Source organism: Protopterus annectens, chromosome 13.part0, assembly GCF_019279795.1.
Source record: "Protopterus annectens isolate FY-2018-M chromosome 13.part0, PAN1.0, whole genome shotgun sequence".
NCBI classification, from domain to species: Eukaryota; Metazoa; Chordata; order Ceratodontiformes; family Protopteridae; genus Protopterus; species Protopterus annectens.
The window spans coordinates 232,017,966-232,032,028 of NC_056747.1; the positions used below are offsets into that span (position 1 = coordinate 232,017,966).

General features: G+C 43.2%; 1 protein-coding gene across 1 annotated transcript in view; it reads right to left on the reverse strand.

The window, feature by feature from the left end:
- The window catches only part of LOC122787192 (NADPH--cytochrome P450 reductase), a gene marked incomplete in the record, with an annotated part of 550,447 nt that overhangs the window by 432,206 nt on the left and 104,178 nt on the right, over nucleotides 1-14,063 (reverse strand). The window contains 1 exon segment of the mRNA XM_044053780.1: nucleotides 13,622-13,811. Within this exon segment, the coding sequence (XP_043909715.1) occupies nucleotides 13,622-13,797 (176 nt within the window).

A 14,063-nucleotide genomic window follows, 5' to 3' on the forward strand; every position in this document is an offset into this window, starting at 1 on the left:
GGAGGCAGTGTGAGTTTTTCTAAAACAAAACTGAGATCTCAAGTTGGTACTGGTACTCTCCTTGGGGGTCTTATATTTTTTGCCCCTCTGAGGTACTGTCGTAGTAAAGGATGTGAGAAAATAGGAGGTTCCATACTGTAATGAGCTGAAATGGCAGAGGCATGGATTTTAATAGTTGAAAAAGATAGGCCTTTGTCCAACATCTCAGTCAGACATTGCAAAATCTGAGGTATATTAGGGACCAGTGGGTAGAGCCCTTGTGCCTGGTTCCAAACACAGAATCTCTTCCATTTTTCTGCATAAGATTTCCTAGTGCTGGGCCTCCTGGCTTCCAAAATTACATCCATAACAGCTTTAGAGAGAGGTGCAGTCTGAGTGGCTACATTGTCTGCCATGCTGCCAGGTTTAAGGTTCTGAGTTGACTGTGCAGAATCGGATTGTTTTACTGTGTCAGAAGATGAGGGATTTGAGGTAGAGGCCAAGGTGGGCCTTGGGACAAAGTCTTTAGGCTTGGGTACCAGTGCTGGCGTGGCCAATCTGGTGCAATCAGGATCATTTTTGGCCTCACTTGTCTGACTTTTAGAAGCACCTTGGTGAGAAGAGGCATCGGAGGGAAGGCATAGACTGTCAGGTTTTTCCAGCTGAATGATAGAGCATCCACTTTCCATGCTTGACAGTGATAAGTCCTTGTGCAAAATTTCTGTATTTGGCAATTGTGAGGGGAGGCAAAAAGATCTATGTCTGGGCGTCCCCATTCCCTTGTTATCATGTTGAACACTTGTGGATTTAGCTTCCATTCACGAGGATCCATGAGATTTCTTCTTAGTTCGTCTGCCAGTGTATTTTTTGTTCCTGGCAGGAATTGTGCTTGCAGATGTACCTAGTAGGTCAGTGCTGTGTTCCACAAAGTCATGGCGTGTCTGCATAGGAGGTAGGAATGTGTGCCCCCTTGCTTGTTTATGTACCACATAACTGTGGTATTGTCCATCTTTATTAATAGTTGTCCTGGATGTATTAGGTCCTTGAAGGCTGTCAGGGCATTCTGTACAGCTAGCATCTCTTTTTGATTGATGTGAAGATGCATTTGTTCCTTGGGCCTCGTGCCTTGAAAACATTTTTCTGCCATATGTGCTCCCCAGGCATAATCCGTTGCATCTGTTGTTAATGTCTGCCTGGCTGTAGGTAAGGTGAAAGGCTGTCCCTTGTTGTGGTGACAGGCCTGGGACCACCATCGAAACTCCTGTTGTAGGCAGGGAATCAAGTTTATGATTGTCTCTAGGCTGTGACAATGCTGAGTCCAAACACTTTTTAGATACCATTGTAGTTTCCTCATATGCAGTTTTGCATATGGAATTAGTAGAATGCAGGAAGCCATTAAACCCAGGGCCTGCAGAATTTTTCTTGCAGGGAGCTGGGTCTTTGTTTCTATCATTTGAAAGTAATGAGTCAGTTGCCTTTGCTTGTCTGGCGTGAGATAAGCCATCTGGGTAGTTGTATTTAAGCTTGCACCCAGGAATATTATCTCTTGAGAGGGCACTAGTTTTGATTTCTTTTCATTTACTGTGTACCCTAGGCAAATTAGCAATCTTTTTACAAATGCCAGGTGTTTTAGAAGAATGTCCTTGCTCTCTGCTTGAATAAGGCAGTCATCCAAGTAGGGACATTTCTGAATTCCTTTTTGTCTGCAAAATTCAATTACTGGTGCAAGGCATTTTGTGAAGACCCTGGGGGCAGTAGATAAGCCAAATGGCAGTGCAGAGAATTGGTAATGCATTGAGCCTGCTATAAATCTGAGGTACCTTCTGCACGATCGACTGATTGGGATGTGCAGGTATGCCTCCTTGAGATCCAAAGTAACTAGCCAAGCCTCCTTGCCCAGCATGGGCAAAAGTTGTTGTAGTGTTAACATTTTGAATTTTGGAACATCCAGGAAAGTATTTAGGACCGACAGGTCCAGTATTGGTCTCCAGGCTTTGTCTTTTCTGGGTACTAAGAAAAATCTTGAGTAAAATCCTGTCCCTGTTCTTCTTGTGGAACTTTTTGAATAGCTCCCATATCCATAAGAGCAGCAATCTGTTTTTGTGCCTCTGCCCATTGGTTTTGTGGCAGTTTTGGCATACCTTTTGGTTTTGGAAGCGTGTGGAAGTGGAACCTGTACCCCTGAGAAACTATATTCAGCACCCATTGGTCTTGGGTGATCATGTGCCAATTTTTTGAGAAAAGTGCTAGCTTTCCCCCTAGGGGTGCTGTCAACTGGTAAGAGCTTGGCATTTGCAGAGGGAAGTCATTGTGACTGTTTCCTATAAGGTTGTGATTTGTCTTCTCCTTTGTGGGCTGAAGCACCCCATTGTTTAGGTCTGTAGGAGCCTTGGGGCTGAGATCTGCCTCTTGGGCGTCTGTATCTGCCTCTTTGTGGCCTGTCTGATACTGGAAAGGACCAATTTTTCGAAGGCCAGTTTCTGCTAAATCCAGGTGGTTGAATCTGTAAGAAATCTTTCACTGTTTGCATTGACTTTGCTTTATCCTCCATTGTCTTTAACACCTCTTCTGCCTTAACACCAAACAAAGAATCCTGCTGTAGTGGGGCATCCAATAATTTTACTTTAACATGGTCAGGTAAACTTTCTTCTTTCAACCAAGCATGCCTTCGAACAACTGAGCCTGTAGCTGCGGCTCTACAAGAAGCCTCTAATGAATCAAAACCACATTGTAGAGTATGCTTTCCCACTTGTTCAACTGCATGTAATAAATCCTGCATTTCTTTACTGTCAGGACTTTCTATATTTGTAACCATTTTCTGCTTTCACAATGACATGAGATACTGTTGATATTTAAGCATGTGAAACTGACAGTTTAAAGCTCTTACAGCAAAAGTAGCAGAAGTGTAAACCTTTTTCCCCATCTGTCCAGAGCTCTGGAATCCCTGTCTGAGGGGACAGGATTTTTGGCAGTGGAAGCTTTAACCCCTTTAGTACCCTGAGAAATTGATTCTGGGTCTGCAGCAGGGTTTTTATAAAGAAATTTATGAGAGTCAGGGACCCTGTAGTACCTGTCTGGCTTTACTGGTGCAGGGGGTAAAGAATCTGGAGACAGACTGGATTCAGAAAAAAACATCATCTACAATATCAAGCACAGGGGGAATAGCCAGGGGCCTGTGCTGAGGCAATAAAAGGAAATATCTGAGCCTTTTCTTAGATTCTGAGTAATCCTGGCTTTCCCAATGGAAATGCTCCCTCATGGTGTGCAGGGTTTCCCCAAAAGAATAATCCTCAGGTGGTGAGGTTGAAGGAATGGACTCTTCAGCATCAGAGTCCTCATAGGGAGGGAGAGAATAGCCCTGATCAGAAGAAGAATCAGAGGAAATGGAAACCTGATCAGAGGAATCATAATCAGTGTCTTGCCTAGGCCTTTTGTCAGGAGGGGGATGGGAGCCCCTGATTAAAGTAATAAGGTCTTCGGACATTTTAAGCATCTGTTTCTTTAGCATGGATGCCTGTTCTGGAGAATGCTGCACTTGTTTCCTTGTCTTTAATGGAGTTTTTGACTTTGCCTTTGCTGCTGTAGTAGCCTTAATTGTAAGCTGTGAAGGTCTGAAAACACCCTCAAAAGCCAGTGCCTGCTAAGCGGCTCTGGACCCATCTGAGGGTATAGTTTCCGTAGGCCCAATACCTTGAGTTTCCACAGGCCTCGGTGTCTCCACATGGCCATCGGTTATGGCCTGTGGCTCTGAGGTAGCGGGTGTCAGGGGCTGCGAAAGCACCTCACTGAGAACCGGCGACTGGCCTAGAAGAGGCTTCGTCGTCGGTTTTGGACCTCGGATGCCTGTCTTTTTCTTTGTCTTTGCATTTTTTTATACATTCCAGTCGTCGGTTGTTCCGACGGCATTATGTAATGAAATCTTCGTCCAAAATAATGTAAAGCAAAATCAAACTGAAGTTTAATAGTGAGTTTATTGAATCTAGCACAAAACCGACAACTAGTAATGTCGTGGTCAGGGCCTAGGCAAGGAATGCAGTAAGAGTGAAATTCCTTATGAGGTATTTGCTTCCCACAAGAAATACAATTATTAACTTTTACTGGCATCGGTCTGGAGCAAGAAAAAGTTTCCCCAACAGGGTACTTAGCTTTATTGAAGACTTCTTTTCTGAAATTCAATTTTGAAAATCTCAGGAGTCAGCGGACAGGCACTTGCGAACTGCTTTTGCTTCGGGCACCGCGTGGCAAGAAAGACTGAAGAAAATGGCGTCAGTTGCATCGTTTATACCCCTGGCACACTGACGTCAGGGAAGAGGTGATAGCAACAGACGCCGGACCAAGACTTTGGAACTCGGGCCGACTGTGGGTCACCTGCCAGCAGGATAACCCAAGTGTAATGACTGCAACAGTGAAACACGATGAACATCCCTATGTATCTACAATGGCATTCTTCTCATTTTCTGCCTCTTCCTCAGATCCTTGTCCATATCCTGAAGACTGAAGTACTGTACCCTGACCCATTCCCAGGGCTTGTTTACTCCCTTGATTTAATCCAAGCCTTCAAATTCATCCTTGACAATTTCCACCAGCACAATATACCTTACTATTCTAAAATCCCACACATCACAGCACAACACAATCTACTATTCCAAAATCCCTCACAGCACAGCATAATCTACTATTCTAAAATCCCACACAGCACAGCATAATCTATGATTCTAAAATCCCACACAGCACAGCACAGCATAATCTACTATTCCTAAATCCCACACAGCACAGCATAATCTACTATTCCAAACTCCCACACAGCACAGCATAATCTACTATTCTAAAATCCCACACAGCACAGCACAAGCTACTATTCTAAAATCCCATGCATTACAGCACAGCATAATCTACTATTCTAAAATCCCACACAGTTGCCCCGTTCTTATTATTCTTATCATTCACAGCTATCTAAACCAAATGGTGGTATAAACTTACTAATGGCAGACCCATACTTTCATGCAAGCTTTCGCATGAGGCTCGGTGTTGCCCAGAGTGCACATCAGTACACCAGCAGGCAGGCAAGCATGATCTGCTTCTTGTGCTTCTCGGCCAACTGGAGGCCGCTGTTTGGTGTCAGCATTACAAACAGGCAAAGCTGCTATTCCTTCCCCAGCAATGGATAAATAAGCACCAGCCAATCAATCCTACCCTCTCTCGTTTCTCACCCAACACGCCAGCTGCTAATCAACCCCAAGTCATTCATACTATAGCCAGTGTATTATCCTATAGCACCATGGAGTGGGGATCTATAGACAATGGTGAATATTGTACAGTTGTGTACACTTACCATAAATGTAGATATTTGAGTATATTCACTGTTGCAGTCATACTTGGGTAATCCTGCTGGCAGGTTGCTCTCAGCTGGCCTGAATTCCAAAGTCTTGGGTCCTGCGTCGGCTGCTGTCGCCCCTTCCCTGACGTCAGTGCGCCAGGGGTATAAAAGATGCAGCCAACGCCATTTTCTTCAGTTTTTTTTGCCCCAGATGTCAGGTGCCCCCAAAAGGGTAGGCTAAAAATTCTGCTTATAAAAAAGCATGCACTAACATAAACATTACCTTCATCTACAAGCAAATACACCACACAGGTTGTATAGAATAGAGAAGCACAGAGAAGTCCCAGCAATGAAAAGGGTGGTGGTGGGTGGATAACCTGGACTGCAACAGTGAATACACTCGAACATCTACATTTATGGTAGGTACACAACTGTACTATGTTCATCGTGTTTCACTGTTGCAATCATTACACTTGGGTTGAATCCCAAAGTTGAGGTTGGGTGGCTGGGCCTAAATAGAATTAGGAGTGGCTATGAGGCCCTGCAGAACTGCAGTGGCAAAGCCTGCTCTGGATTTTGAGTAAAGAGGTAAGTGGTAGTGCTTGGTGAAAGTGTGGCACTGAAGTCCAAGTTGCAGCCTCCAAAATATCCTTGGTTGGTACTCCTCTGAGGAAGGCTGCTGAAGTGGCTGCTGCTCTGGTAGAATATGGCCTAATGCCCTTAGGCAGTGATTTGCCATATTGTGAATAGCAGAAACAAATGCAGTGGCCTATCCATTTTGAAATAGTCTGCTTTGAAATGGCCTTTCCTTGTGATCCTGCAGCATATGCCACTAAAAGTTGGTCAGTGTTTCTGAAAGCTTTAGTTTTGTCCAAGTAGAAGCGTAGCTGTCTGTGTATGTCCAAAGAATGCAGAAGTCTCTCCCCTTTATTCTGTGGGTTTGGATAAAAAGTAGGCAAATAAATAGTTTGGTTAAGAGCCACACTGGACCCTACCTTAGGCATAAATGTTGGGTTTGTCCTTCGAGAAACCCTGTCCGGATGGAAAATAATAAAAGGTTCCACAGCCATTAATGCCTGTAACTCTGAGACTCTTCTTGCTGAAGTTATTGCTAGGAGCAGAGCTGTTTTCCATGACAAGAACTTTATGTTGGCTGTATTGGCTGGCTCAAAAGGTGGCAGTGTGAGCTTTTCCAAGACAAAGTTGAGGTCCCATGTAGGTATTGGTGCTCTCCTTGGAGGTCTTATGTTTTTGGCCCCTCTGAGGTACTGCCTTAGCAGTGGATGTGAAAAAATAGGTGGGTCCGTATTGTAATGAGCTGAAATGGCACAGGCATGGATCTTAACTGATGAGAAGGATACGCCTTTGTCCAGCATCTCAGTTAGGTATTGTAAAATCTGAAAAATATTTGGTACAAGCATGTCAATTCCTTGTTACTGGTTCCAAGCACAAAATCTCTTCCATTTTTCTGCATAGGATTTTCTGGTTCTGGGCCTCCTGGCCTCTAAAATAACATCCATAACTGCTTTAGAGAGAGGTGTGTCTGGAGTGGTTATAATATCCGCCATGCAGCCAGATTTAGTATTCTGAGTTGGCTGTGCAGGATCTGATTGTTTTGTTGGGTCAGTAGATGAGGAATTTGAGGTAACATCAAGGCTGGGCCTTGAGACAAGTTCTTTGGGATTGGATATCAGTGCTGGCGTGGCCAGTCTGGGGCAATCAGTATCATTTTTGGCTTCTCTTGTCTGACCTTTAGGAGTACCTTGGGGAGGAGAGGCAGTGGAGGAAAGGCATAAACTGTAAGGGTTTTCCATCTGAATGATAGAGCATCCACTTTCCATGCTTGTTTGTGATAAGTCCTTGTGCAGAATCTCTGAAGTTGGCAGTTGTGAGGGGAGGCAAATAGATCTATGTCTGGGCATCCCCATTTCCTTGTTATCATGCTTAAGACTTGTGGATCTAGTTTCCACTCGTGAGGGTCCATGAGGTTTCTGCTTAGTTCGTCTGCCAGAGTATTTGTTTTTCCTGGCAGGAATTGTGCTTGCAGGTGCACTTGATAAGTCAATGCTGTGTTCCACAAAGACATGGCTTGCCTGCAGAGGGGGTAGGAATGTGTGCCTCCTTGCCTGTTTATGTACCACATGACTGTAGTATTGTCCGTTTTTATCAGCAGTTGTCCTGGATGCAGTGAATCCTTGAAGGCTGTCAGGGCATTCTGTACAGCTAGCATCTCTTTTTGATTGATATGAAGATGCATTTGGCTTGCGGGCCATGTGTTCCGAATACATTTTCCTGCCATGTGGGCCCCCCCAAGCATAATCTGATGCATCTGTTGGTGTCTGCCTGGCTGTGGGTAAGGTGAAAGGCTGTACCTTGTTGTGGTGACAGGCCTGTGCCCACCATCGAAACTCCTGTTGTAGGCAGGGAAGGAGAGTAATTAATGCTTCCAGGCTGTGGCAATGTCGAGTCCTAACACTTTTTAGGTACCACTGTAGCTTCCTCATATGCAGTCTTGCATATGGAATTAGCAGAATGCAGGATGCCATGAAGCCCAAAGCCTGCAGAATTTTTCTTGCAGATAACTGGGTCTTTATTGCCATGCTTTTGAAGTATGAAGTCAGATGCCTTTGTTTGTCTAGCGTGAGATAAGCCATCTGGGCAGTTGTATTTAAGCTTGCACCCAGGAATATTATCTCTTGAGAGGGTACTAGTTTTGATTTCTTTTCGTTTACTGTGTACCCTAGGCAAATTAGTAATCTTTTTACAAACGCCAGATGCTTTAGTAAAATGTCTTTGTCCTTTGCTTGAATAAGGCAGTCGTCCAAGTAGGGGTATATTTGAATTCCTCTTTGTCTGCAAAATGCAATTACTAGTGCCAGGCATTTTGTGAAGACCCTGGGCGCAGTAGATAAGCCAAAGGGCAGTGCAGAGAATTGGTAGTGCATTGAGCCAGCTATGAATCTGAGGTATCTTCTGCAAGATTGTCTGATTGGGACATGCAGGTATACCTCTTTGAGATCCAACGTTACAAGCCAAGCCTTCTTGCCCAGCATGGGCAGAAGCTGCTGCAGAGTCAACATTTTGAATTTTGGAATGTCCAGAAAAGTGTTTAGAATAGACGGGTCCAGAATTGGTCTCCAGGCTTTGTCCTTTCAGGGTACTAAGAAAAGTCTTGAGTAAAATCCTTGCCCCTGCTCTTGCTGTGGTACTGGCTGAATAGCCCTCATGTCCATGAGAGATGAAACTTGTTTTTGTGCCTCTGCCCATTGATTGTGTGGCAGGTCTGACATGCCTTTTGCCTTTGGAAGGGTGTGAAAGTGGAACCTGTAGCCCTGAGAGACTATGTTTAAGACCCATTTGTCCTGGGTGATCATGTGCCAATTTTGTGAAAAAAGTGCTAGCTTTCCCCCTAAGGGTGCTGCCAAAAGATAAGTGCTTGGCATTGGCAGAGGAAAGTCATTGGGACCGTTTCCTATATGGCTGTGATTTGTCTTCTCCGCTTTTGGAGGTAGTAGCACCCCATTGTTTGGGCCTGTATGAGCCCTGGGGTTGTTGTCTGCCTCTAGGGTGTCTGTATCTGCCTCTTTCAGGCCTGTATGACACTGGAAAGGACCAGTTCTTAGAAGGCCAGTTCCTGCTACATCTGGGAGGTTGTACCTGCAAGTAATCCTTTACTGTCTGCATAGATTTCGCTTTATCCTCCATTTCTTCAACATCTCTTCTGCCTTAACACCAAACAAAGCATCATGCTGTAATGGAGCATCCAATAATTTTGCTTTAACATGATCAAGCAAATTTTGTTCCTTTAACCAAGCATGCTTTCTAATAACAGAACCTGTAACAGCGGCCCTACAAGAGGCCTCCAGTGAATCAAAACCACACCGCAAAGTATGCTTTCCCACTTGTTCAGCTGCATGCAATAAATCCTGCATTTCCTTGTTTTCAGAACATTCAGAATTTGTCAACATTTTCTGTTTTAGCAGTGACATTAAGTATTGCTGATATTTAAGCATATGAAACTGACAATCTAAAGCCCTTACAGCCAAGGCAGCAGAAGTGTAAACTCCCCCACCCCCATCTGCCCAGTGACCTAGAATCCCTATCCGAGGGAACAGGGTTTTTAGCAGTAGAGGCCTTGACCCCCTTTGGGACCCTGAGATATTGTTTCTGGGTCAGCAGCAGGGTTTTTATAAAGAAATTTATGAGAGTCTAGAATCCTGTAGTATCTGTCTGGCTTAACAGGTGCAGGAGGCAAAGAGTCAGGAGACAGGCCAGACTCTGAGAATACATCATCTACAATGTCTAGAACAGGTGGAATAGCAAGAGGTCTATGCTGGGGTAGTAGAAGAAAGTCCCCGAGCCTTTTCTTCGATTCTGAGTAATCTTGGCTCTCCCAGTGGAAATGCTCCCTCATGATATGCAGGGTTTCCCCAAAAGAATAATCCTCAAGAGGAGAAGCTGAAGGAATAGATTCTTCAGCATCAGAATCCTCATAAGGAGGCAGACAGTATCCCTGTTCTGAAGAAGAGTCAGAGGAAATGGAAACCTGATCAGAGGAATCATATTGTGTCTTGCCTAGGCCTCTTATCAGGAGGGGGATGGGAACCCCTAATCACAGTAATTAGATCTTCGGCCATTTTAAGCATCTGTTTCTTAGGCATGGAAGTCTGTCCAGGAGAATGCTGTACTTGTTTCTTTGTCTTTAAAGCTGTTTTAGTCTTTGCCTTGGAAGCTGAGGTTGGCTTAACATATAACTGAGTAGGTCTGAAAACACCCTCAGAAGCCGATGCCTGCTCAGCAGCTCCAGACCCATCTGAGGGAATACTTTCCGAGTGTCCAATACCTTTAGTATCCAGAGGCCTAGCTGTCTCCACGTGGGAGTCGGTAGCGGCCTGTGGCTCTGAGGTAGTGGGTGTCAGGGTCTGCGAAAGCGCCTCACTGAGAACAGGTGAACCAGCAACTGGCCTAGCGGAGGCCTCATCATCGGTTTTGGACCTCGGATGCCTGTCCTTTTCCTTTTCCTTGCGCTTTTTATAAACTCCGGTCGTCGGCTGTTCAGACGGCATTATATAATTAAACCTTCGGCCAGAGTAATGAAAAGGAAAATCATACAAACGCTTAATAGTGCGTTGGTTAAATCTAGCACAAAACCGACAGCTAGCAACATCGTTGTCAGGGCCTAGGCAAGGAATACAGTAAGAATAAAAATCCTTATGAGGTATTTGCTTCCCACAAGAAATACAATTGTTAACTTTTTCTGACATCAGTCTGGAGCAAGGAAAAAGTTTCCCCAACGGGGTACTTAGCTTTATTGAAGACTTCGGATCTGAAATTCGTTTTCAAAAATCTCAGGAGTTGGCCGACCAGCACTTGAGAACTGCTTTTGCTTTGGGCACCGCGCGGCAAGAAAGACTGAAGAAAATGGCGTCGGCTGCATCTTTTATACCCCTGACGTCAGGGAAGAGGTGACAGCAACCGACGTCAGACCAGGACTTTGGAATTCAGGCCGACTGTGGGTAGCCTGCCAGCTGGATAACCAAAGTGCAATGACTGCAACAGTAAAACACGATGAACATCTAAACAAATAGTACAGGGTACAGTATTAGTCAGGCCTATTTGGTAGCGCTCAAGCAACCAGAAACTACAGTTAACCGACATCTACCAATCCCCATGACTGCCAGTTAACTGAGAGTTTACTGTATATATATATATATATATATATATATATATATATATATATATATATATATATATATATATATGTATATATATATGTATATATATGTATATATGTGTGTGTGTGTGTGTATGTATGCACACCCACCCACATATATAGGATATGTATACATACACCATACACATTATACAGATATAGGTACACCTATAAGAGAAAGAGATAAGTAACGGTTTGATATTCTAAGACTACTGAGCAAGACCCAGAACAGTAAGACTAAATGACCAAGTACATAGTAAGAATGAGAGAGCTAGGTCTTGGAATTTTTCCTTTTCTCTGAAATACAGTGATCTAGGAGTGCTTACATACAAGTCTGGCGGGGTAGAGAACTGCCTCCACATTGAGGCAGTTCCCCTCCCTAAAAAAAAAAAAAAAAAAAAGCAACTTTAAATGAGAACTGTGATGTTTGCAATTTGTTTCTCTGCTGTTCTTTCCGACTTTTTTTTCATAATTCTAGGGACTGCAATTACAAGTCTTGGAATTACAACAATAAGTATATATGGGTGCAGGAACAAAAAACAAAACATCCAAACAATGGAGTGATTAATGCAGGTTCCAAATGACAAAAATAAAATAATACAGATGTGCCATTGCTCATGCTCGGAGGCATAACCTTAAAGCATGCAGTTTGAAATTAATGTTTTCTTTGGCAGGTTCTGCCCCCACACTCTTACTAATTATATATACCAATTTCAAGACTGTGCAGTAACAGGGAAGGGGCACATTTCCCAACCCCATTATTGGTGTAATCTCGCACAATTGTCCACCATCTGCTTTGTCAATCAAAGCGTGTCAACAAACAGTCATTGACAATGTAATCTGACTAAACTGAGCACGGCCACATATGCATGTATGTGGATGTACTTCAAAATATCTACACACCCAAATGTTGACATCACTAACACCGACACACAATAAACAGGGGGAAAAAAACACCGGCATGCAACTGCATATGCTCAGAGATATAATCTCAGAGCATGCAACAACAAACACCCCTTCCCCACTAATATATTCCAACTCAGGAGACCGCACAATACTGGAGAAAGGACTTATCTCACAACCCCGGTAATGCAGAAGTCTTTCATCTGTCAATTAGCAGTTTTGTCAACCAAACCATGACGACAAAACAGCCGTCAACTATGCCTACAGTTGATGTAAATATTGCCATTTATATGCATTTACATATATATCACACACACACAAATACACACACACACACACACAAAACAAACTACTCCCACAAAGAAATATGGACTGATCCTCAAAGAAAACCTGTTGCCTGTGAAAACACCAAGTATACTGTTTTTGACAGCCTGGAGTTTTAAAATCCTCCTGTCAATAATAATGCCTGCCAGAAATACGTATCCCAAGAGACAACTTTAAGAGTTACAAAAGGTAAAAGCACAAAGGGAGAAGTATATCAACCATTAATTCAATCTCGGAAATTTTCTGGATCCTTAGTAGAACTTCAGTGGAAGAATCCCTTTTACAAATTAGTTGGATATAACAAGTTGATACACAGGTTTGTCTTCTGCCAGATAATGAAAGCCAAAATGTCTTTGACACATATCTTAATCTCAGGGGAATGAAGATCAAATTCTACTGGTGGCTGAAGTAGGAAAGGCATGTCTCACAGCAAACACAATTCCAAATCCAAACTAAGTTCTTGAACTCAAGTGGAGAAAGCCAGCTATGAGTAGACACTGGAAAATATGTTTGTAAATATATCCCAATGATCTACACAATAGTGATTTCCTAAACATCATTTTAAGGAGCTAATTTGTTCTACTCCACAACGTTAAACTATGCCATTCTGACATGATTTTGTTTGTAGCCAAGGTTTATTTGTAGTGCACTGCTCTAAAATACAATGGTGTTTTGTTCTTCCTCTGCATTATCTGTCCTATTATCACTGGTGTGAATCTAGGCTTCTCTTAAGCCAGCTACACTGGTTTGGAAGGATAAAGGTCCGACAACCACCTTGATAACCTGGGATTGATTAGCAGCTCAGATGGACTTGACACAGCAGGCGGGATGTCTAGGAACATGCAATGCCACAATCCCTCCTAGAAAAGGTAGTACTACAGCAAGCTGTCATAGGAGGGAGGGAAGCATTCTACCACCAAGCTACTTTGGTGTTTTCTCTCCCTACAGGTGCACAGAAATATCCACTTGCATGGGGAAGCAGACAGTGGTCCTCATGACATTGCAGGGCATCTGTCCCCCAACTCAGGGAAGGGCCTAAAATATATATATATTAGTTGCCAGGATGCCAGCAAGAACACAAACCACCAGTGAGACTGCCCGTATGATAACGTTCCTGGTCAGTTTAAACTCTCACTGTGGAATACACAGAACAGGGAAATGAGTCGCCATAGATGACTGGAAAGAGCTTGATGGTCAGTGAGTACAGCAGGAAAAGGTACATAAAAAAACAGGCTACTAGTGAGTAACATAAGGTGCAAGTTCTTTAAAGGACAAAGTGCATGGAGAAGTGCTCCAAATGGCCTATGGAAATGACAAAATAAAGTACTATAGTAACCGTAAATGATAAATCAGCAAAAATAGATCATTATGCAAAAATTACTTACGGAGTTGAGATTTTCTTAAATTCTGGAATTTCTTCTTTCTTTTTTCGGAACAACAGCCAGTAAATAAGCAGCCCAGCAATCATGGAGAAAAGAAACACATCCATCATACTAAAGATGGACTCTTCTTCAACAGAATTCTCTGGAGTGGATGTCCCAGAATTTGTATCAGCATCCATTTGTCTTACCAATTCTGGGAAAAATAGAAACAAAGACATGATTAAGCAGAGTAGATAGTCTTAAAAGCTTATTAGACATCTGTACATTCCTTTAAAAGGTACACAGCTTAAATCTTGCAATCCTTCCATGTCATGTTCATCTTCTTCAGGAATACAGATTTTTAAAATCCTGGTCAGCATTAAGAAGAAAATCAAGTTAAATTCAGAGGATGTAGTATATTTTATGCTTTAAGTCCGATTTTGCAGCAGTGACACTAGTATCAATA